The sequence below is a fragment of the Protopterus annectens genome, chromosome 10.part0, assembly GCF_019279795.1.
Source record: "Protopterus annectens isolate FY-2018-M chromosome 10.part0, PAN1.0, whole genome shotgun sequence".
Classification (NCBI taxonomy): domain Eukaryota; kingdom Metazoa; phylum Chordata; order Ceratodontiformes; family Protopteridae; genus Protopterus; species Protopterus annectens.
This window is the reverse complement of record NC_056744.1, coordinates 1,184,298,193-1,184,324,375: the sequence shown is the minus strand read 5'-3', so window position 1 is coordinate 1,184,324,375 and position 26,183 is coordinate 1,184,298,193. Positions and strand designations below refer to the sequence as shown.

Sequence of the window (26,183 nt, the reverse complement as noted above, 5' to 3'; positions counted from 1 at the left end):
GTAGTCATCTTCAGATTAGTGCTTCTGTTTTCTCCTGGTGAGAGAAGGAGCATGGGGGAATTATTTCCTGTCGACTGCTGATCACTGGAAAGCCTAATAACTGCTTCATAGGTGACAGCTTAGAATTTCTATTTATATTCTGCTCCTGGTGAGAGAAGGAGCAGAGTGCATTCATCCCTGTTTCTGGTTGAGGAAAGAGTGTCTGTACTTGATGTTCCTGATTGGTCTGGTTGTTATTCAAGGCATCTTCCAGGAAAAGGCTGCAACCAGCCTACAGACGCTTGCAGCATCTGGGACACAACTGTGGATCACCAAAAAGGGTGTGGCCTGCTTCTCTTCTTGGGATTGGTGCTAACATTTTGCTTCCGGTGAGAGAAGAAGCAAAGGAGCACTGGATCCCTACAGAGTGAAGCTGTGGTGAGACCAACGTTAGTAGTAGACAGGCAGTAGCTATTCATGCGACTCACCTCTTTTCATCATTCTTGACAAACTAATTCTCTGTTTTCATTAAGGACTGCTTGATTTGTTTCTAGCTTCAAAATATCTGTCTAAATACTTCATCCTTAAATTTTCAGGGTTTCCTCTGAAGTGTTTAGCACTGCATCTATAGACACAGACACCTTGAGTGACATTTTTCTTGTACAAGCACAACTGAAATTTCACTAGGACAGCTAGTTTGCAATGACAAGCACTGCATCCAGAGTTGTAAACTAGATACTCCTAACACTGCTTTATATTTTCACTCCAACTGTTTATTCAAGAAAAGGAATCTGTTGCCATGGATATGAATTTTCCCACTATCTCCGTTACCAGCTTGGTGGGTATGGGCATCCATAGGCAATGTAGAAATTTCCACATGTTTACTGACAACCAGTTAATTCTCAAATAAACTGATAAGGTATGTGAGAGATGTATTTACACAATGTCACTGGAGGCAAAGCTTGCATATAAAAGCACTCCGAATGCCAATAAGGCTGTCAGGAGTACACAAGCTGCACCCATCACGCACAATTCAAAGCAGGCATATCAACCCACATATGTGGAGACACTTAAATGTAACGTTCCTAAACCCAAAAAAACTCCTAGATGAAGTATACATAACAAATACCATCAGCAGCCCCAAATGCACTCTTTCAAAACAACACCCGCATCAACAAATACAGCCACATTTCATGGAGCCTCTAAGAAAAAGCCCATATGGCAAGCCACTACAGAATTCAACATTCTGACCAGTGGAGACTCCATCGGATAACACGCTGATGTCCCTCTCACCAGGCTGAGCAAGGAGACAGTCATGGTCAGTTGCTTATCAGGAGCTGGGGCAAGACTATACCATGCTACACATGCACTCAGGTTATTGGACCACAAGTAAAAATACGGAAAGAAGGACCAGCACTATGGTTAACCAAGTCCGTGGAAAAAACAAAGCATAAAAGTAAAAAACAACCGTGGACTAGGATACTCCAATATCACTTTAATTTAACACGTAAAACATAAAACACTCTACTTTAAAACGCACATAAAACATCTCAATTAAAATGCAAACCTTTCACATCAGAATAACCCTTCCTCAGTGCTTCCATTCATAAAATTAAGCCTTCCTCTTATAAAGCTTCTTGATATCATGTGAAACAGTCATAACAAGATTTTAAAGTGATAGCATATGAACAATCACAAAAAATCTAAGCCAAATATTAAGAGTAAAAAACTATATACATAATAGAATGCAATTACAATACTTACTGCAAACACATTTGTTTCTTTTTTAAAATGGGTTTGACACTAACATGAACATTTAAACATGGATTCATAACAGTCTGCAGGTGTACGATCCAATTATACTCACAAAGTTCTTATTTGTTATTGATATCTCCCCGTCTCCAATTCCTATATATAGTTTGGATTACTCTGAAATAAACTCATATCCCTGACCCCTTTCAATAATAGGTTTTTCTAGGGCATTAGTGGTAATTTGTCTACATATTTCAGAGTAATGCGATCTTTTAATCTCTGGCTACATTTGCCAAAATAAAAGGAGGTACATTTTTTGCAAGCAGCAAGATAAACTACATTAACTACATTACAAGTTGCATGACAAGAAAAGTCATACCTTTTCTTCATAACTGGGTGCACAAAAATACTTTCATTAATTACACAGTTGCAGCAATTTCTTTGATCTCTGGCATATTATCAAATCATCATCTTTCGGCTGTTCCCATTAAGGGTCGCCACAGCGGATCATCTGTTTCCATTTCTTCCTGTCCTCTGCATCTTGCTCTGTCACACCAACCACTTGCATGTCCTCTCTCACCACATCCATAAACCTTATATTAGGCCTTCCTCTTTTCCTGTTACCTGGTAGCTTCATCCTTAGCATCTTTTTCTCAATATACTCAGCATCTCTGCTCAGCACATGTCCAAACCAACGTAATCTTGCCTCTCTGGCTTTGACTCCAAACCTTCCAAACCGGGCTGACCCTCTAATATACTTATTCCTGATCCTGTCCACCCTCGTCACACCCAGTGCAAATCTTAACATCTTTAACTCTGCCACATCCAGCTCTAACTCCTGCCTTTTTTCAATGCCACTGTCTCCAACCCATATAAATAAACTCCAATTTTAATAATAATCTCTTTTACAAGTTGTACAGATCTTGATTTTGACAATTATTTTGCATATAGCTCTGTCATACTGCATTTACAACTTTCGAAGTAACTGCATTTTAAGAGAGGAGAAAGAGATATAGAAAATGCATGCAAACAATATGAGAAAACACTGTTAATTTATCAGTACATACCAGGCACTCTAGCAACCGGGCTGGTCGTGCAATGACAATCATCAGTTTCCGTACCAGCTGTGTGACAAAAGTCACCTCTGAGCTCTCAGATCGTTCATGGGCCTACAGAAACAAATAAAGCTTTAAGATTCAAGAAATGCACAATTCAAATTCAAAATGAAATATTTCAGTACTTCGCAAATATGTTATACATTTCATGGATCAGAAGTGTCACAAATCTTCTAGCTAAAGGCTATATTTTTTCAAGGTATTAAAAATGCTCCTTAATTTGTCCAGTGTACCTTTACAGGAAAAGACAAGACATCTGTTATACATAATCTAAACTAGTTCAAATGTTTATGAAAACAGGGATTTCACAAACCGTAACTTCTGCTAGCAAGTAATGTCTATTTTAATCTGCATTCTGTAAATTTCTACCACATTTTTAAATGACTGCTCCCAATGCAGTCATTTACCTCCTAACCCAGTCTCTTATTTAAGTCATATTAGCCCCCCAGACTTTAGAAGTATTGTCTCCCATCTACTAACTCTTATTTTGCACTGGCTACATTTCCCCAAAACAGCACAGCTCAGCCTCACATAAGGCAGAAGTGCAGCAAATAAGCTAAATCAGCACACTGTTTTATGCATCTGCCACATAATACCAAATCCAACTGTTTTTTTTTTTTCAAAAATGAATCAGTTATGTGCAAGACAGACTTTACATAACACATAAGACATTTTTTTATAACATGACCATTAGAAGTTTTAGTACTAAAAAAAAAAGTTATGTTCTTACCATAACGTTCCATGTTAGTTGTTCATCTTGCCTTTGTTCTTACACGTGAGTACGGAGCCGATCCATCGGCTCCAAGCCGGCCGTTTTCCAAGCTCAAGATCTCTGAGTAGCTCGAGGCACAGTCCCTATCCCATGATGCTCTCTGACTAACATCAAATCTAGTTTGCTGAACCCAGCAATAAAAATTATCACTAAACATACTAATATGCCAAAAATATACACATGTATACATTTATTTACAATTTGCTAAGAAATACTCTGGCTGGAGTAAAGGAAACTAGTTAGACCAACCAGACCACCAGTCATACCCGTTCTTCAAGAACATGGAGGGGGAAGGTGGGAGGGAGTGTAAGAACAAAGGCGAGATGAACAACTCACATGGAACGTTATGGTAAGAACATAACTTCTTTATGTGAAGTTATTCAATCTCGCCGTTTGTTCTTACACGTGGGTAGCATCCCAAGCACCCTAATCCTGGGTGGCTCACGGGAGTACATTCCTGAGAACAATGGAACCAAAAGAAGCCCTGTCCCTGGAGGCCCTGTCCACTTTGTAATGAGTGATAAACTTATGAGGTTTGGACCAAGTAGCAGCTGCACAAATAGTGTACAAAGGCAAAAGGGCTGCATGAGCCAAAGATGTAGACACAGCCCTGGTGGAATGTGCTTTCAAACTATGCTCTAAAGTTGGTTGGTTGATGAATATATACATTTTATGCAATCAGATAACCATTTAGACAATGTAACTTCAGCTACAGGCAGCCCCTTTTTATTGTCCGCATGAGAAACAAAGAGTTGTTCTGATTTCCTAAACTCCTATGTTCTGTCCAAATAAAACCTCAGTTGTCTGTGAACATCAAGTTTATGTAACATATATTCCAATTTATTCGAATGGTGTCTGAAAAAGGTGGGCAGCTCAATAGACTGGTTCAAATTGACCTCGGAGCAGACCTTAGGAAGAAAGGTGGGATTTGTCCTGAGAGACACTCTATGTCGGGATGAAAAACCAGATACGGAGGCCTGATAGAAAGAGCTTGTAGTTCCAAAACTCTAAAAGCTGAGGTAATAGCCACCAAGAATATTGTTTTCCAAGAAATGAACTTCAAGGGACAAGAAGATGTGGGTTCAAAGGGGGGAAGCATAAGCTGAGATAGTATTAAATTTAGATTCCAGGCGGCAACTGGTTGTCTGACAGGTGGCCTAAGGTGATGAGTCCCTTTCAGAAAGGCTTTACATAATCTGTGAGAGATAACATTAGACCCTTCAAATCCCAGGTGAAAATTGGATATTGCAGCCAAATTAACTCTTACAGTGACTGCTGCTGCACCTTCGTGAAAAAGCATAGTCAGAAACTCCAGAACACTATCAATAGGAGCGAAATACAGATCAATATCATGTTGAGAGGCCCAATTAACAAAACGTTTCCATTTGTTGTTATACAGTTTTCTGGTGGAGACTTTATGAGAAGAGACCAGAATATGTTGCACCGCGGAAGACAAATTATATGACCTGCCTAAGTTGGGAAGTGGAGCAGCCAAGCTGTCAGTTTGAGAGACTGGAGAGAGGAGTGAAGAATTCCTGACGAGTGAGTCAGAAGGTCTGGCACTGGGTCCAGAAACCAAGGTTCTTCCAGCTGATATTACTAAAGGAAGGGGAGCCATATCTGCCAAGGCCAAAAGGGGGCTATCAGAATAACAGTCCTTCCCGAGCTTTTTTCTTTCTGTAAAAATCTGGGGATCAGCGAGGTTGGAGGAAAGGCATAAAGGAGACCCGAGGGCCAATCGTGTATGAGTGAATCCCTTGGGCTGTCCCTCAGAGGAGAATTCAGGACAAAGTAGCTTCTGCATTTGGTATTCAGCGGGGATGCAAAAAGGTTGCAGCAAGGCTGGCCCCATCTGTGAAAAATTATTTCCGCCACTTCTTCTTTGAGGGACCACTTGTGGGGCAACAGAATTGCTTTGCTCAGTTTGTCAGCTATCACGTTGGATTTCCCGGGATGTGCATTGCTATCAGAAAGCACCCGGTGGATACAGCCCACTACCAAATTCTCATGGCTTCTCGGCATAAAGGGTAAGACTTGGTTCCCCCCTGTTTGTTGATGTACCAGACCACCGACATGTTGCCAGTCTGGATCGCAATCGTGTCCCGAACCAGAGAGATGTGGAAGTGCTGCAACGCTAAAAGCACCACTCTCAACTCCAGGACATAGATGTGCAAATGAGATTCCATCTCTGACCAGGTATCTTGGGCAGTTCTTTCCTGAAAAAGCCCCCCCCCCCCCCATCAGGGAAGCATCCGTGGTCACCGTAGCTATGAGAGGGGTAAGTACAAATGGTCGACCTATCGTCACCTGGTGACTGTTCAGCCACCAGAGAAGGTCCTTCTTGAAAGCGTCTGTTAATAGGATCTTGAAAGACATTGGGAGCTGTTGATAAGACCACTGGGTGAAAAGAAACCATTGGAGTATCCGGCATGTGCATCCATCCCAGAGGAACCACTATGAGGGTAGCTGCCATGGTGCCTAAAAGTTTTAAAACCTGAAAGGCAGGTACTCTCTTTTCTTTTAGCAAGCGGGACACCTGATTTCGTAGAGAGATAACTCTTTCCTGAGGTAATATGACCAATGCGGTGGTGGTGTCTAGATCTGCTCCGATAAAGGAGATATGCTGCGATGGTAATAAGGCAGATTTTTCAAAATTTATAGTTATTCCTAACCGAGAACAGAGACTGATTGTATGATTCCTGGAAAAAATTAGTTGATGCCTGGTGGTGGCGGACAGGAGCCAGTCGTCCAGATACGGAAACACCCAGAATCCTAGACTCCTCAAGTGAGCCGTAACCACTGCCATGCATTTGGTGAACACTCTGGGGGCTGAGGTGAGACCAAAGGGCAGTCCTCGAAATTGGCAGTGACTGGCCCCCAGCCAGAAATGCAAATGATCTCTGAAAGGTCTGGCCATTTTGATGTGGTAGTACGCATCCTTGAGATCTAAAGAGCACATCCAATCGCCCGTTCCCAGGAATGGGAGTATCGACTGAAGCATGACCATCCGGAACTTTTCCTTCTTTACAAAAGCGTTTAGCTTGCTGAGATCTAAAATGGGCCACCAGTCCCCCGTTTTCTTTAGAACTAAAAAGAATCTGGAGCAATTTCCGGATCCTATCTAGTCCGCAGGGACTGGCTGGATAACTCTTTTTTCTATCAGATTTTGGATTTCTATAGCTGCTTGATCCAGCAGACTGGGTGGAACATCTGGGATTCTTGTTCTGACTGGCGGGGACTCTGAAAAGGGGATGATGTAACCTCTGGTAACTATGCTTTTTACCCAGAATCTGATGCAATTCCTAGCCAGGCGTCTGGGTACAAAGCCAAGTGACCCCCGACTGCCTCCAGAGTAGGACAGTTGGGCCTCCTCTAAGGAGCGCTGATAAGGCTTGCCAGAGAACTGCTCCCTGTCGTCCTGGTTTTGCAGACCCCTTCTGCCGTCAAAGTGGCGTCTTCCGTTATTGCCCCCTCCTCTGCCCCTGAGGGGGGGGGTCACTATATGTGTTCTGGAAAGCTCCTTGGGACTTCCGGAACCACATTTTTTCACCCTTCTCCCCTCTGGGGTATGGTCTAGTAGGGGTGGAAAAACGGACTCCTACGGCAGATAGAGTCTTTCCTTCCTGCTCACACCTAGTGAGAGTCTCCTTGACTTCCAAATAAAGTAGAGCCATCAAATGGGGTGTTGACACAAGAAGACTTGAAGGCTTCCGCAAAGGAGAATAAGCGCATCCAGGACTGTCTCCGCAGAGCTATCGCTGAACCTGCTGCTCGACACGACCCATCGGCTGCATAGGAAATGAGCCGCATGGACGAGTTGACAATGGAATTAAGGGTAGAAAGCTGAGCCATCACCTTCTTAGAAATAGCTTCATCTGTGTTACCCTTTAGAGTATCTCCAAGTTCCTGGAGGAGACCTCATTGAAGACGGGTAAAATGGGTTAAGTAGTTAAGCGATCTCATGGAAAATGTCGCAGAACTAAAAATGCGTTTCCCATATCTGTCCATAGTCCTAGAATCTCTATTAGGAGGATGGACAGTAGAGGAGGTCTCCGACATCTCTTTGTTGGTGGCCGCCACCACCACCATGGCATCAACAGGGACTCCTTTAGTGAGATACAATTTGTCTTGAGGGGAAGTGATGAACTTATTGGGTCTCCGAGGGACTGGTTCCATGGAATCAGGGGACTCCCAAGCCCTTCGAGCAACCAGATCCATCAGTTCGTCGAAGGGTGGAGTAACCAGGAAGTGGAAGCTTGAGACCCAAAGGCCTTCAGGAGCACAGACTCATCCTCAGTAGGGGGTAACGGACTGCCAGTCACCCCTCTGTTTCAGTATTTCCAGGATGTCTGCAAAGGAGACATCCTCCATGGGGGACCGTGGGGACCTTTCTGATTCCTCTAAGTCGGTGTCTGATGTCAAGGATTCCTGAGGGGAATCCAAATGCCTCCTCTTGCAAACTCTCTTTCTGGGGACCTCATCAGTGGGAGCGTCTGGTGAAGTCTCAGTAGAGCAGGGTTCACCCAAAGGGGTTACCTGAGGCTCTGGGTCTAGTAGGAACCTGCGATGTAGAGGCAGAATGCGGCATTTTAGGGGAGGAAGAGGAGAGACCTGAGGAAGTGAGAGTCTTGGCAGGCATTACCCTACTCATGGCATCGAAGGAACTGGAGTCTTGACCTGTTCCGAGGAAGAAGTCGGCTTCCCCGGTACCGAGACCAAGGGCTCCAAACCCGAGGATGGAGCTGAGCTCATCTGCGCTGAGGCCCTGAGAGGAAGGGTCAGAACCGACGTGTCGGTTCGACTCTCCCCCCTGGAACTGATGAGAGAGCGTCGGCTCTGAGACTCTTTGAACGGCACCAAAGAGATCAGGGTTGACAGAGCCGAATTCACTGGGGCAGGACTTGGCTCCGCGGGTTCCACAATCTTCAGATCTTCCGTCTCTGGCTCCGAAGGCCTAGGTAAGCTCGGAGGAGTAGTCACAGGCAAAGGGACGGTAGTAGGAATCGAACCCAGTTGGGACGACACCGAAAGTAATTTGGCCAATGCCGGGTTCATCTGAAAGGGTCCTAGAAAAACAGGTCAAAGGGACGGAAAAAGCCACAGATCTAAGTATTGGGACTTCAACACCTCTGACAACGGCTCCAGCTCAGAGTGTTGGCTCCGAAACATCAGTTCGGTGCACGGCTCCGATGACTTAGGAACCGGCGACCGTACCTTAACAGAGGTGCTTGGAACCAAGGGCCTGGGTTCCGAGGACACCCTTGAAGACTTCGACCCTTTAGAAGACTTGGAGGTCTGGTTAGTCTTATCCAAGGCTTCCTGAAATTCAGGTTTCAACAGTCCTCTATCAATTAACTTTCTTCTTCTTTCAAGTAATACTCTGCCACTAAAAGAGTGGCAGATAGAACAATCCTCCTGTAAGTGCACAAGTCCTAGGCAATACACACAGGACACATTGATTGTCCATAACAGACATTTTCTGCCCACAGTCGTACCTCTTGAAACTTGACTTCTGTTTCTCTTTTTGGTCAGACATAATATTAAGTAGTACACAATTATCAGATCCCTGACAATACAAAACAAACGGTACTATAAGGAGTTCAAAACTGTTGAACTTTCTACCAGCACACTATCTAAATATTTATAACATAATATATATAGCAAATAGCAAAGCACACTATCTTAAGACTAAGTATAAAGGGATAGGGAAATCAAGATTACAGAGCCCTGTTCAACTATAGGAGTGAAGCACAGATGTGCCTAGACGAAAACGAAGGCAAGGCCCAAGAGCAACTTCTCCAACACCACCAACACAGCTAAAATCCACACAACAAGAAGGACACAGCCCTAAAAAAATAACAGGAACAGATTATCTATCAATTAACTTTCTTCCTAACTGTAATAAGAATATTAACTCCATGAAAACTATAAGTACAAACTGTCAAAAGACAGAAAAATAATCGTACTAGCCTGAGCTCTCTGAAGAACTTGCGATCCGTTGCAGCGGCAAACTAGATCTGGGGATGGTCAGACAGCATCATGGGATAGGGACTGTGCCTTCAGCTACACAGAGATCTTGAGCTTGAAAAGTGATCAGCTCTGTACCCATGTGTAAGAACAAACGGCGAGATTGAACAACTTCACATCATACCTTATCTGGCATATAAATAAAATGCAGTCTCAGAATGAATTTAGTTTGCTTGGATAACAGCCAAAACACTAAAAGGTGAAGATACTAAAACTAGAAAAATGACATAAAATGATCCAATGACTTTCTGTATCTGTGAGCAGCCAAGACTGACAGAGCAGAGGGAAGCATCTGGATATTATACCTCTCACCAAACAGTCCCAAGTGATGGCCATCTGCTCAGGTGAGTGATGATATAAACAGCCCCTGAATGCCTGCATAGGGGAGCAGGCAAGTAAGCCTTCTGGGATGCTGGTACTGTTTGTCCAAAAAGGAGACCACTATAACTCTTTTTCTGTGGGTCACCACAGCCTCTAGGTCAGAGTTCATTAAAAGGTCCACCCTTGCCAAGTCTTCCATTTTCTAAAGCAGTGTCAAAGTGTCAACGCTTGGAATTTCTAAACCACAGTGATTTAGACCCTTCTGATTCCAGCTGTAGAATCTTTGGCAAGTCTAAAATCTGGCATCTAAGGCAGATAGTGTCTTCCCTTTTGTTCACACTTTAGCAATTTTACTTTCAATGGAGGGCTGCATAAGAGGCATTTGTAAAGGACAGAGCCAGGTACATCTCATCGCAATGCTTGTGCCCACAACATGAGCCTTCCCTCAGCCACATTATGTATAAGTCACACAGAGCAATTAGTGAAGTTCAGTATTGTGCCCAATGTGGCCTACAGCTGTTTTCTAGACTCTGGTATGGGTCAATTTCTTAAAAAGGATACAGCTTGTTCTGTTAAAACTCTAGACACAGTTCATATGACTGGCATCATTTAAAGCTCTCAGGGCAAAGGTACTTGAAGCCTATGCCCATGTCCCTATTCTGTCCATCAACCTGGACTCTTTGTTGAGTGGATGGGCAGCAGCTGCATCATTGGAGAGCTGTCTTTGGGTGGCAATTGTTGCTATGATTTAATCCACGGACCAGTGATGCCTATCCTTTAGTGGCCAAAGCATTTTATTGGGCTTCCTGGGAATGGTTTCAGAGGAGTCAGGTTCTTGTCATGTCCTCATAATGGCCAAATCTCTCAGATGGTCCAACAGAAGAGACCACCCAGGAGTTAGAAGGTGCAAAATAATACTAAGGAAGTGGGTTAGTAGGCCATGATCCCCTCTGCTGGATCAGTTCCAGAATTTTGCCAAGTGTGGCACCTTCTGGAGAGGATGGGGGGGGCTTACTAAATCATTCACGCTAGTATCAGAGGTGAGAGACTGTCTCTCCTCTTGCATATCCTCTTTTCTGTAATACTAGGGGGGGCATTTGACTCCTTGGTGGATTCTGAATGAGTATATGCAGGTTTTGCTCTGCTAAGGCACAGATTGCAGGGTGCAAGGGGGTGGTGCTGAGAGGCTGTTAGTTGCTCTTGGGAGAGAGGCAATCATCCTAACCACAACATCTACAGCTGACCCCATGTCTGCTGGCACCAGGGAGCTCACTCACTCCAAAGTGGATGCAAATGGCACTGAGAAAGGAACTCCTGATACCAGACACCAACAAACTGGAGAACCTCAAAGAAGAGATGAGCATAAACACCTCTGAAGATGAAGACTCCAACACTGGGTGCCAAACAAGTTGGATTGAAGACCCAGCACCAAGTGGTTGGTACCCAGACTCAATTGATGTTGATCATCTTACCACTAAATAAGTAAGACACATGGGTACCAATGCTGCAGTAAAAGTACTGGTCAGCTCCACACACATGGGCTCTGGGAACTGCCCTGGCTACAAAACCTTGAGTGTCTAAACATGAATCACAGAAGGAACAAGACGGGGCCAATCCACCCTTGAAACAGAAGGGGGATGGGGTGATGCACATAATCAGTGTCAATCTTTTAAAATAGCCTTATCATACATTGCTATTCAACATCAGCAGCACTACTAAACAACTTGAAAGACTATAAGGATGAAGAAAATTATGGTCTGAAAAGGAACAAAGACAGAATCCTCTCTGACAAACGGTGACTAGATTGATGTTTCTGTGACTTATGGGATAACTAGTGATTCTGAGAGTAATAGTGTCGGGGGGGGGGTCCTCTCTTTGCAGTGGGCTCATGAGATGATTACACTGTCAATTCTTTTGATATTAAAGATGATCCAGAATCCTCCTCCCTCCTTTTCTTTGAATCAGTGTCTATCTTTTTTGGCCTTCTTTCCTGACTGCTCAGGGGGGAAACGATATTTTATTGAGTAGCTTGTTTTTTATGATCTGCCAAAAGATCTAGGGCCAAAAACTACAGTAGGAGACTGTTACCAATTTTAGTTATGCTACAGCAGTCCACTAACAGGTGTACCATGTAGAGCACACCATGTAGAGCACATGAATGTCCCAGGGCAGAATCCGGAGAACACATCTGGCACATATTTTGAAGATCTTCTCTCTCATTTTTGGTATGTCCATGGCAAACAGACTACTGCACTATACATACTCATACACACACAAAACAAGCTGAATAAATACTGTAAATATTTATGTCTTCTCTAACAATCTAGACAGGAATAAAACTACAGAGAACAGTTCAATATATATATATATATATATATATATATATATATATATATATATATATATATATATATATATATACACACACACACATACATACATACATAGGTGTACTGAAATGAAATGAAACACCCAAATATGTATAGTACGACTTTGCAAACATCGGCATGCTACATGTGCTGATCAACAATCTTGGCACATGCTAAATTTATGCTTAAAAAAATTGCATTTTTTTTTTTTTGCAGTCGTACAAGCATTCCTGCCTAGCCCACATTCCCTATTAATTATATATACTAACTCCGAGATCACACAGTCTCATGTAAAGGGCATACTTCCCTAGCTTGAGACTTGTGTGTTCTCAAACACCCAGTGGTTATCTGTTTAGCTGACTGCATTCTGTCTGCTAAACAGATGTTGACCAAGGATATGGTCAATGAATTTCAGTCGACCGATATTACAAATACACGCACACACAAATAGAAGCTAGCAAATTCAATTTTAGGTATGCTGCTGGTGGAACATATGGGAGACCTTGACTGCTTAAATTAAGATGAATTTACTAACAAACCTTTATCAAGGACTAGCAACTCACAACTTTGGTTCTAAGGACTACTGAGATACCACTGGACTGTCTTAATATGAAGTCTTGTGTTACTCCCCTGTCCTCTCCAGTCATCCCCCCAAAGCATACCTGCCACCATTCGTCAGCCTATTATCTCAAGAGAGCAGGTCATCTCGGCACATTCCAAGGCCAAAAACACGGCATCATTGGAACCAGACAACACTGCAAGTTGCCTTTTAAACAACTTTAAACATGACCTAGCACACCCACATGGATCCCTGTTTAACCACAGCTTGCGAACTGGGTATGTTTCAGCAGAATGAAGGACAGCAACAGTAATCCCTCTGCACAAAGTGGGACCATCAACCAACTCTAGGAATTACAGGTCCGTAAGCTTGACTAGGCTCATCTGCAAGGCCATGGAAAGAATAATTGTGACCCTTACTAACAAGGACATACGTAATGTCCAAACTCTGGAATTAACCCAGTTCAGATTCATTAAAGGTAGATCATGCCTTTTAAAAATTATTGACTTCTTCAACAAAGTCAACAAGGCTCCAGACGAGGGAAAGACAGTGCATGCTGCCTTTCTTGACCTAGTCAAGGCATCTGGCACAATCCCCCACTCAGGTATTATACAGAAACTCTCCCAACTGGCAATTAAACCCTACATTACCTGATGGGTAGCCAACTGGTTCACCGACAGGACACATACTGTCAAACTGGATGACTTCACCTCTAGCGAAAGACTAGACATCACTGATGTACCACAGGGTTCTGTGCTGGCCCCCTTACTCTTCAGAATTTATTTCCCAGAAGTCCAGGCAAACTTGGACAGCCTATGGCTGACCAAGCTCGACGACAATTGCAAACTGGAAGCAATCGAGTCCCAATATGATCTTAATATACTGCAGACAGGGTTAACGCAGACAAATAAATGGTGCCAAAGCCATGGAATAAAGCTAAATGCAAAAAATGCATTATTATTCCCATTGGGAAAGCTGGCATCCTTGCTAATTACATTATAGACAGCACCCCCTTAACTGCAGACCCAGTGGTATGTGATCTGGGTTCTCAGGTTGATAGCAACCTGACCTTTGACCACCTCGTATCCACAGCAATAAATCTTTCTATGTGGCATATCTTTTAAATAAAGGCATCACATCTGGATTTAAGGATGTTATAATGCCATTATACTCAGCCCTCATCAGATCATTAATTGAGTACAATGCTCCCCTTTGCATGTACCGCATCAGACACCTGCAACAATTGGAGAGACCACAGAGGTTTCTCACCAAGGAATTACAGGGTACACAAAACAAGTCTTACGCGGAAAGACAAAGTCTTGTCACTGTATTCTGTCTCCTACAGGTTGATAAGGAGTGATCTGTGCCTGGCTTACAGGGCAGTTTGTGACCCGGCCTTGATGGAAATGCTGCACATTTGTAAATCAAACTGCATGAGGATCACTTGCTCCAGGGATCTTATCCTAGCCTCTGACATGAACAAGTCATGCTGGAGAGACAGATACATCTTCCAGAGACTGCCACTTCTCTGGAACAGGCTTCCAATTCACGTGAAACATAACCCGATACTGACCCTCTTCAAATGCAACCTAGATCAACGGAAGGATAACCACAATTTCACTGCTTGGGTGGTGCCCATGTCCCTCCTGGACAGAGGAAGTCTTCACTCACCTAACTGCCACAACTGGGGCAACTCTAGATAAATATGGCTAGGCCTGTAAGGGCTCTAGGGCCATTAGCCTAGTAACCTTCTATGAACCCACGAACCTATAAGAGTGCATGCACCCCATGGCTCTCATGGCTCTGAGAAAGTTTGTTAATTTAGGATGCCCCGCTATAGAGAAATTAATCACTGTTTGCCATTTTTATTCATAATTTCATAGTAATGTTCATATTTTCATAACTAAGAGATCTTACATGCTATTGAACGGTATGGTTTGAAATGCTATGGCTGGAGACAGGAAAATGCATTGCCAATGTCCATTTATATCATACTATACTAGAGATATTGTTAGTTGTTTGTTATTAATGATGAAAATAACCAAGTCACTTACTAACTATTGCATGGCATCAGGTGAAACTTTAGATGCTGCTGTAGAAAGCTGTTATTGATATTTGCACTGTATGTTGCACATCTTGAAATATATTCAGTGTTCTCTATATTGCTAATTATACAATTAAGCATATGTTTTCATATTTCTGTAAATATCTCAATAAATATGTACTCAGATAGGAATTTCTTGCTTCCATGTAAAAGCTTATGCCTGTTTAACAAAAATGTTCTAACATATGTCTAGGTTATACAGTTTCCAAGATATGAAAAGGTTTTTGTGAAATCTATGAAAGTAGAATAATTATGGGTTTATATGCATTACAATATATTTTATCATTCATGGAAAGAATATGAATGCACTGCTCTATCACTGGAATAATACTTCTTACTGATAACATTGCTATTTGTACAGTTTTAATGGCTTTTATTGTTCACAAAATATTTGCACTTGTTTATTTTGTGGTTTTTAAGTTTTAGTTTCAGCAAGTACTCTGAAATGCAAGGATGTGTGGAGGTTGCCAGAGCTGTAACATTCCACACCACATAGACGTTAATGAGTTAGTGTGGGTAAATGAGTTAATGTGTTTTGTAGACAGTGCATTTGTTCTGATGAAGATCCAGTGTAATAGGAACAAAAGTATTAAGCAATTTAATAAGCCTGTGATATTTCTCCTTGTACCAGAGTTTTTTTTTTTTTACTGCAAAAAATACATGGTTGTGTACTAAATGGAGCCTACAAAACCAGTCTGGTGTTTTGAACAGTAACTAAAGCAGGTCAGAAAATGAAGGATTTTATCCTTAAGCTGATTTTTCTATGTAGTGTGAAAAAGACGGTGGTAAATGCTAATAAAATGCTGTGCTGCACACACAACTAGTGGAATAAAGATATCTAGAGATAATCTTTCCATACACAGCAGTGGTAAGGCTGTATCACAAGAAATATGTTGTTTTTCTTAAGTGTTGTGGCCACAGAGCCCCGCCCAGGCCATTAAGCCCCATCAAATGCTTATTTCCTGTATACAACTCCTTCCTTCTGACCACCTCCGTCCAAGAACAATGGGAAAGGGAGGTGACTACCAGACATCACAGCCTCAATTCAGCTGGGATTAAGAGATTGTTCAAATGTTCCTAGCACACCAAACCACTGGCAGAAAAGAACAATGTTCCTAGCACACCCAACCATTGGTTGAAAAGTGCAATGCAATGCCTTACAGTTGCTACCTAAAATGTTGCACACTGTTTCAGTGGATTTCTACTTCCTGGCTCTGAAGTGCAGAAGCTTTACTTCTGATCTTGCCTTGAAATGGCAGCCTTGTACAGGGGCTTATCCAGCCTGCTCCTCCTCCAAAATGGGTGTACCACTGTCAGCTGGTCATTTCTATTGCATCTCATCTGCCTCTTCCAGAACCCAGGTTGCCTGTGCTGCACTTACAATCAATAGCTTTATGCCACAGAGTCAGCTATACACTGCACAAACTTGTGAAGGCCATGTAGACATACGGAAATCAAGCTGTCAGTAAGGTTAATATGTGGTTATTAAAACTGGTGAATGGTATGGAAAGGATGGTACATGAAGTGAGATTTATTAAGGTGTGTGTGTGTGTGCTCACAGTAGAAGAAAGAGGAGCAAAAAGGCAATATCAGATGGATGTACTGCATCGTCTGATACCAAGTGGGAAGTATGGAGATAAAGGGAAAGGAAAAAGAGAAGATGGGGACATCAGTGTCAGCTGGGAGATAAGAATTTCTAGTCAGAATTCAGAAAATATTATTTCACAGAGGATAACAGTGTGTGTCCTAGAATACCAAGAAGTAGCTCTAAAATCACACAAAGGAGAATGAATGACAGAATAGAAAGTCCAAATTAAGATGACTAAATAACATTCATCTGACAGGGCATTTATCTTGTGCAGTGGAACTGCAAACTGCTCATATTCTTACAAGTCAGCAGAGACAATAAACAAAGAAGTTATGTCTTACCATAACGTTCCATCTGTATTGTTGATCCTCGTTCAGTCATTACGTATGGGTATCGGTTCCGAGCTCGGAACCGAGATGGTCATTTTCCAAGCTCACGTCAGCTTCAAACTCTCGAGCTAAACTCTTACCCACAATTCCCCTCTCCCTGTTACCTCAGATTGAGTTTGCAAGTTAAAGAAGGTAGAGGCTACCTCTGGTCAAATAACCTAAGAGAACTGGATGGTGAGATCCACTAGAAACCACAGGAGGGGAAAGGAGGGAGGGTTGTAATAATTGAATGAGGATCAACAATACAGATGGAACGTTATGGTAAGACACAACTTCTTTATCTGATATTGTTAATCCTCGTTCATTGCTTACGTATGGGACAGAGTCCCCAGCTACCTCTATTCGTGGGAGGCTCTCATGGAAGGACATTCCTGAGCACCACAGAACAGAAAGATGCTCTTCCCCTGGAGGCCAAGAGCACCATAGTACAGAAAGATGCTCTTCCCCTGGAGGCCAAATCCAATTTGTAATGATTGATGAAGGTATGAGGCGTAGCCCAAGTTGCAGCTGCACAGATGTCATGTAAAGAAGCTCTGGCATGGAAGGAAGCAGAAGTTGCCACTGACCTTGTTGAATGAGCTTTCGTTGTAGTAGGCAACGAGATATTACGTTGTGAGTAAATAAAGGTCACACAGTCCTTCAACCATCTAGCTAATGTGACCTTAGCAACAGCCGATCCTAATCTAGGAAAAGGCCAAAAATAACTGGTCAGATTTACGAAAGGGTTTAGTCCTGTTTAGGTAAAAATGGATTTGCCTGTGTATATCAAGGGTATGTAGGCAATACTCTCCTCTGTTTGAATGGTTGGGAAACAAAACTGGCAATTCAATGGCTTGATTAATGGACATTTCAGAGATCACTTTAGGCAGAAATGACGGATTAGTTCTCAGAGACACTCTATCTCTATGAAAAATCAAGTATGGACTCTTGATACATAAAGCTTGAAGTTCAGAAATACGTCTGGCAAAAGTAATAGCGACCAAAACCAAGGTTTTCCATGACAAATACTTGAGGTCGCAAGAAGAGGCAGGTTCAAAAGGTGCCATTGTCAGAGCTTGTAGAACTAATGATAAATCCCATGGTTGAATAGGTTCTCTAAAAGGTGGCTTCAGATGATTCACACCTTTAATGAAGGTCTTGCACAATTTATGGGACATAAGAGAGGAATCTTGGACACCCTCATGAAAATTAGAAATTGCAGACAAATGAAGACAGACCGATTAAAACAGGTTGGCTAGACAGTCTTGTATTATCGACACTGGTGCTGAAAAGGGGTCTACTTGTTTATCTTTCAGCCAACAGGTAAATCTTTTCCACTTGTTCAGATAAGTAATTCTAGTGGAGGACTTATGAGAAGCAATGAGAATATCACGTACTGGTAAAGAAAGATCATTCTGCCTGGCAATCAAGGGAATTGGAGTAGCCAAGCCGTTAGCTTCAGGCTGTTCAGGTTGGGATGAATCAGGTTCTGTGGCTGTGAGATCAACTCCAGGACTGGATGGAGAATCCATGGTCGATCTAGTAGGTGAGGTGAAAGGAATGGGAACCAAATCTGTCATGGCCAATATGGTGCTATGAGGATTACCTTGCTCTTCAACCGCCGGGCTTTCTTCAGAAACTGGGGAATGAGAGGAAAGGGTGGAAATGCATAGAGAAGACCAGAGGGCCAATTGTGAACTAGAGCGTCCTTGGGTGACTGTCCCAGAGGGGGAATCAGGGCGAAGTAGTTACTGCATTTGTAGTTGGCCGGGGATGCGAAGAGGTTGCAGCAAGGGCGGACCCAGCGGTGGAAGATCGCCGCCGCTATCAAGGAATTCAGGAACCACTCGTGAGGTTGCAGAATGCACCTGCTGAGTCTGTCTGCTATCATGTTGGAACTCCCGGGAATGTGCGTTGCTAGAAGAAAATGGGTGGTAGCCATCGCCCATTGCCATATCCTCATGGCCTCTCGACAAAGGGGGTAAGATTTGGTTCCACCTTGCTTGTTGATGTACCAGACCACCGCCATGTTTTCTGATTGAATCGCAATTGTCCCAGACGGCAGCAGGGGATGGAATGCTTACAACGCCAGAAGCACCACCCTCAGCTCTAGAACATTTATATTCAGATGGGCCTCCGGTTAGGACCAAGTGCCTTGGACTGTCTGTCCCTGACATAGCCCCCCCACCCCATCAGGGAGGCGTCCGAGGTCATTGTGGCCTTGGGTTGCTGGGGGGAAAAGGGGCGAGACCATTGAGAGAGATTGTGTATCATCCACCAATTAAAATTCTGTTTGCACCTGTGGGTTACTCTAATCATGGCTGAAAGAGGATGCTGAAAAGAATACCATTGGGTGAACAGTAGCCATTGTAGAAGCCTCATGTGAAACCTGGCCAGGGGAAAAATGGTGATGGAGGCTGCCATGGAACCCAACAGCTGTAGAACTGAGTGAGCCGTGGATTTTTCCTTTGAAAGGATCGGAATTGGTTGTTGCTTTATCCTTAAAATTCTGTGCTCTGGAATAGCAGCTCTGCAGTTTTTTGTGTCCAAGTTAACCCCTATGAATTCTGTCGACTGAGCTGGGGTGAGATTGGATTTCTGCCAGTTTATGGTTATGCCTTGCCTTTGAGCAGCGAGGAGAGAGTATGCCAGGGCTTTTTCCAGTAGATGTCTGGTGGGGGAGGAAATGAGCCAGTCATCTAGGTACGGAAACCCCTGGAATCCTTGAAGTCGCAAGTGAGCTGTGACAACTGCCATGTACTTTGTGAACACTCTGGGGGCTGTAGAGAGTCCTTAGGGCAGTACTCTGAACTGGTATTGACTGGCTCCCGCACGGAAGCACAGAAATCTTCTTGATGGCCTGTCCACCTTTATGTGGTAGTACGCATCTTGAAGATCTATAGAGCACATCTAATCATCTTTTTCCAAAAGGAGGAGGATAGACTGTATAGTGACCATCCGGAATATTTGTACTCTCACAAACTTGTTCAATACACTGAGATCCAAAATTGGTCTCCAGTCCCCAGTTTTCTTTGGCACGAAAAATAGTCTTGAGTAGAATCCGGATTCTATCTGGTCTGGAGGGACTATTTGGATGACTCTTTTCCTTAGCAGCTTTTCTATCTCTAGTGCTGCTTCTTCCCTTTGACTGGGTGGAACGTCGGGAAGATTTTTTGAAGAAATGGGACAAAGATTGAAGGGGATATGATAACATCAGGTTATGATACTTTGTACCCAAGAATTGGTGGTGATGGTTAGCAAGGCAGAAGGGTACAAGGACAAACGTCCCCCAACCACCTCCAGAGGAAAGGAGTTGGGCCATTCTTCAGGAGCACTGGTAGGATTGGCCAGGGAAGGAATCCCTGGAACCCTGGTTACGCGATCCCCCTCTGCCCTGAAAGGAGCGTCTTCCCTGTGAGTTTCCTCCTCTGCCTCTGGGGGAGAACTCAACCTGTGTGTCACAGAAAGGACCCTAAGATTTCTTGAACCATAGCTTCCCATTCTTCTGGTTTCGGGAGAAAGCACATTGAGGGGAAGGATAACGGACACCTACAGCAGAAAGGGTCTTACTGTCTTGTTCACATCTGGCCATTGTGCTTTTAACTTTGGGCCCAAACAACGAGGAGGGCTCAATGGGGGCATTAAGAAAGGAAGACTTAAAAGGTTCTGCGAAGTTGCACAAGCGCATCCAGGCGTGTCGTCTCAAGACCGCAGCTGAACCCGTCGCTCTAGCTGCTCCTTCTGATGCGTGAGAGATCAATCGCATAGAGGAGTTAGATATAGACTCAATGGTGGCCAGCTGAGAGGCCACTTTGTCACGGACCTCATCAGACACTGCACCAGCCAAGGTTTCAGAGAGCTCAGAAACCAGATCCCTTTGAAGCCTGGTAAAATGTGCCATATAATTCAGGGACCTGATAGCAAAGGTCGCTGAAGCAAAAGTGTGCTTCCTTACTCTGTCCAGGGCCCGGGACTCTCTGTTAGGTTGATGGACAGTCTGGCTTTCTTCTTCTGCCAGATCCTTTTTTGTTGCGGCCGCCACCACCAAAGCATCTACAGGAAGACCTTTGGACCAATGGGGATCTGAAGCAGGAGGGGACAAGATCTTATATGGCCTCCAGGGAATAGCTTCAACAGTATCAGGGGCCTTCCAAGCACGCTGCATGATAAAATTGACAAGCTCATTGGCAGGTGGAGTAACCCAGGAGGTAAGGGGCAAGGCACGAAAGGCCTGCAAGAACACAGATTCCTCAGGGGTCAGATTAGAGGGCTGCCAGTCACCTCTCTGTTTCAGAATTTCAAGGATATCGCCAAAGGATACTTCAGAGGGTGACCGAGGGGATCCTTCCCCCTCATCGAAATCTGTGTCTTCAGTGAGGGACTCCTCTGTGCAGACCATGTGCTTCCTCTTACATGAACTTTTCTGGTGGATCTTCTCAGTGGGAGAAGCTGGGGAAGACAACGGAAAAGGGGATTCCTGAGGGAATATGTCCTGAGACCCTTGCACCCGGTGCCCACTAGATGCGACTTGTGAAACCAGTGTACCAGAGGAGGGCGGAGGTACAGACAGTCAGAAAGCCTTTTTCATCAGCCGAAAGGCTGGTCCACCTGTAGAGGAGTGTATGACTAGGACAGGGGGCACTCGTCCCCTAAGTGGCTCAGCCTGTCGACTCCGAGTCCCTGGATGGCTGTGGAGCAGCAAGCTATGCGCGTCACAGCTGACATCCTGGGCCGTAGCAAAAACTTTCCTACCAAGAAGGCAATTGCGGTTCTTTAGTGAGATCCATAAAGGAAACCGCAGAAGGGGAAGACTGTACTATATCCATGGACTTCAAAGGCAATGAAGGAGGAGAATAAGAAGGTGTCTTTGGAGATGGGTGATCACCTCCCAAGGAAGGATAGTTCCTGGGGGGTGGAATACCTCTGGACAAGAATGCCTGGTCCACAAGAAGCAGCACATCATGTTCAGAAAGACTTCTAGTGGACCTTACAAAGACTGAGGGAGAAACAGGCCTGTCCACAAAAGAGGCAGACTCTGTGTCCATCTCATCTGATCGCACCAAGGACAACGGTGCCGAGAAAGACTGAACTACTGTAGTCTGCACCAAAGAAGTCATCGGTGCCGATGTCATTGTCTGCACCAACACAGGGATCGGTGCCAAAGTGGTCGTCGGTGCCGAAACCGGAACTGACAAAACTGGAGTCAGTAATAAAGGCCTCGGTTCTGAGGAAGATCTCGGAGCCGATGCGGTCAAGGTCTGCGCCGACTGAATGGTCGGTGCCGATACAGTGGTAAAGGTCTGAACCGAGAAGCCCCTCTGTGCCGATATGTAGAAGGCTGCAGGAGAGGTCATAGCCGAAATCACTAATGGAGCCGAAGGCCTCAGTGCCGAACATCTGGGCACCAAAAGCACTGGGGTTGTCTGAGAGAGCTCCGGAGCCGAAATTCTTGCCTTTTTAGATTGTGGTTGGCGAGAGTCCCCAGCCAGGGATGAAGGCAAGGATTTAGCCTTAGAAGAAACATCCATTTTCTTATGGGCTTTAGGAGGGGTTGAGACCTCTGACCCAGAAATACCCTCTGAAAAGGGAGATTTTAGAAGTCCCTTCAGTATCAGCTTATTTTTCCTTTCTAACAAAGTTCTATTAGAAAAGTTTTCACATACAGTACAAGGTGCTTCAACAGATAAATGGGAAGCTCCCAAACAATAAACACATAAAGAGTGTGCATCAGAAGTAGGCAGTTTGTATCCACAATCAGAACACCGCTTAAACCCCGGACTACCCTTTTTATCTGCCATATTAACAAATAGAAAAGTACCAACAATGGTACAAGAGAGTACTCGAAGGTATGAAAAAAAAAAAGGAAAGGGATTACCAACGATGGTAAGGAAAAATTACCTTGTGGTAAAAAGGGTAAGTAAAGGGCAGAAAAAACCCATGAAATTATGAACGCTAGATGCAATAGGGCAAGAGACAATAAAATATCAACTTTTCTGACAGAAAAGTAATTTGTAAAGCAATTAAACAACAACTGACTGTACGAAGCTAAGACACAAACACAAACTGGATCCGTACTACCAAAAGAAGAAGCACCACAGTGTATCCAACTGCCCAGATAAATCCTGCAAGCACAATGAAATAAAGTACTGTTTATTACAAAAACAAAAAAATCACATAAAGCGCTTTTCGTCAGGCCACATAGCCCAACTTCTTCAGATAATTATACTATATAGAACATAAACTATATAGGAAGTGGACAGGAAGTGAAAAGTCAGCTGGTTCCTGAATCAGCAGGAATCAGCTGCTCTTAAAGTGGCAACCACCTTCATTCATTCCTAAAACATGTAGCTTAAACAACTCTCATCTACACATTATTTTAAAACAATATTTTAAAATAACAGATAAATAGTGTAAAAAGATCTAAAACCAGTAATTATCTATTATGAAATATTAATGCAGTTAAAATTAAAATTAACAGTGTATGTGTATATTTATATTTTTATTTTTTTTTTTATGTTCAAGTAAAATAAACCTTAAAAGCATGTGAATGTAAATAAAAAACAGCAAAACCTGACTTGAGAAGCTGAAAATACCCTCTAAGACAATAGTATGCATAGACCATTTTAAACACAGCATAATAGTCATAGTTGTAGTATGCACTTAATTGAATACATTTCATTAATGTCCGGAGGGTAACATGCAAAAGTACGTAACTGACAACTCAATTCTAATTTCTCTAAGAGCAAGGAAAGATCTCTAGGGTCGTAAGCAATACAATCTATAGCCCTAAAAGTGAAACCATGGGTGAGTGCTTTCATAATATGCCTGGCCAAAGCATTCTCTGATTTGTTAGACCTAATAGCATATGTGTGTTCATAGACCCTGTCCCTAAGCCTTCTGTCAGTTTTTCCGATATAGAAGGCAGGACAGGTATGACACTTAGCCGGGTATACCACTTCCTTGGAGTTGCAATCAAATTTGTACTTAGTATTGTATTCAAAACCTCTTATACTAAATTTTGATCCCTGCTCCATATATTTACAATAAGGACATGACAAACACTTATTCATACCTGCATGGTTAAATGTAACAAATTTTGAGTACCGAGTTTCCACTAGATTCTTTAAGTTTTTTCCTTTTCTATAAACTATTTTGGGGAAGTCAATAGAACCTCTTGGTAGATGTGTATCCATGTTTATCAAGTCACAATTTTTCCTTAAAATATTTATGAACTCATAACTGTCTATACAGTACATAATAATAAGTCTGTTTTCATTTTCATTTAGTGTCCCATCCTGTAATGTACAACTGTTTGTTTCTAAACTCTGGTTACTTGATAATATTGGTTTGTACAAGCCCACTTCTCTTTTATTTTTCACTTTCTGACAAATTTCTTGTAGGAGTGAAATAGGATAACCTCTCTTTTTAAACATGTCCATAAGTGTTGAGCATTCTTCAATGAACTGGTTGTCTGTTAATGAAATGTATTCAATTAAGTGCACACTACAACTTAAAAATTTGGTTAGGAGTTGACTATTATGCTGTGTTTAAAATGGTCTATGCATACTATTGTCTTAGTGGGTATTTTCAGCTTCTCAAGTCAGGTTTTGCTGTTTTTTATTTACATTCACATGCTTTTAAGGTTTATTTTACTTGAACATAAAAATATAAATATACACATACACTGTTAATTTTAATTTTAACTGCATTAATATTTCATAATAGATAATTACTGATTTTAGATCTTGTTACACTATTTATCTGTTATTTTAAAATATTGTTTTAAAATAATGTGTAGATGAGAGTTGTTTAAGCTACATATTTTAGGTAATGAATGAAGGTGGTTGCCACTTTAAGAGCAGCTGATTCCTGTTGATTCAGGAACCAGTTGACTTTTCACTTCCTTTCCACTTCCTATATAGTTTATGTTCTATGTAGTATAATTATCTGAAGAAGTTGGGCTATGTGGCCTGACGAAAAGCGCTTTATGTGATTTTTTGTTTTTTGTAATAAACAGTACGTTATTTCATCGTGCTTGCAGGATTTATTTGGGCAGTTGGATACACTGTGGTGCTTCTTCATTTGGTAGTACGGAAACAATTGACTGTACTTAGCTCAAGAGAAGTAACTTGACACGACTGGATGGCAATGCGGCAAATGAAATCTGAGGTAACAGGGAGAGGGGAATTGTGGGGAAGAGTTTAGCTCGAGAGTTTGAAGCTGACACGAGCTTGGAAAATGGCCGGCTTGGTTCCGAGCTCGGAACCGATACCCATACGTAAGGAATGAATGAGGATTAACAATATCAGATTGTATATCTGGCATACATGCTTACAATGGACATATTCAGGACTTCTAGTAGTGTCCATTCCACCACTGGTATATCCTGTTGCTGTACTATTCAACGTATTACTAATGGACAGAGGCAGCTCCTAAATGCTTTATCCCATGCATGTGACCCCTCAAATTATCTAAGTTCTGACTCCAGTTATTCTCATTAGAGTTAATATATAATTATTGACCATGGGATGGGTAAGGCCTATCTATAACCAAATGGAATAGGTTTTTTGAGCACAAAAAGGGAAACTGGCTAGGCTTAAAATGGCCCACAAGGGCAACTAGCATAGTACTTACTTACCTACCAACCTAAAGTGCCTACTAGTCTTCTTAATGTAAGCAATAATTTAAATGTCAATCCACTTCAATAGGACCTACTTAATAAATGAAAACCCCTCCTTAACAAAGGAATGAAATTAACCTTTTTCCTCCATCCTTTTGTGCTTACAGAACCATCATAGATATTACAGATTATCTAAGACATGATGGATAAATTCTCAAAGGATCTACTTACCCCTATTTTTAAGGACAGGTTTTGAAATCTGCTTTAAAAGGTAACTTGAGATTTGTTTGGAGACAGACATGGTCTTTGTGAAGGACTATACAAGACTCTATTCACAACAATCCCAATGCCACAAATTCACTGTGCTGAGATGTCTGTCACCAGGAAGGGTTATCTTTAATTACACACATTTCAGGTCTAATGAACCTCACAGTTTAAAAAGTAGACACAAAACCATGTCTGTTGTGAAGTTCAGATCTGAAAGAGAGAAAAGATTTTCCTGCAGAAGCTGGAAAGCAATGATCTTCTTGGCTTTACTGGAAAGGCTCACACATATTCTGCTATAGTTTGCTGTGAGAGAAAGGTTAGTTTGCTTTTTATTTGCTGTGT

The 26,183-nt window shown here is 42.7% G+C and overlaps 1 protein-coding gene across 7 annotated transcripts in view; it reads right to left on the bottom strand.

The window, feature by feature from the left end:
• MAST2 (microtubule associated serine/threonine kinase 2) overlaps positions 1–26,183 on the bottom strand; it is a 2,532,505-nt gene that overhangs the window by 416,715 nt on the left and 2,089,607 nt on the right. For all 7 annotated transcript variants that reach the window (XM_044085935.1, XM_044085937.1, XM_044085936.1 and 4 more), the window contains one exon: positions 2,799–2,900. In XM_044085935.1, coding sequence (XP_043941870.1) covers positions 2,799–2,900 — 102 coding nt within the window. The remainder of the gene's footprint in view (positions 1–2,798; positions 2,901–26,183) is intronic.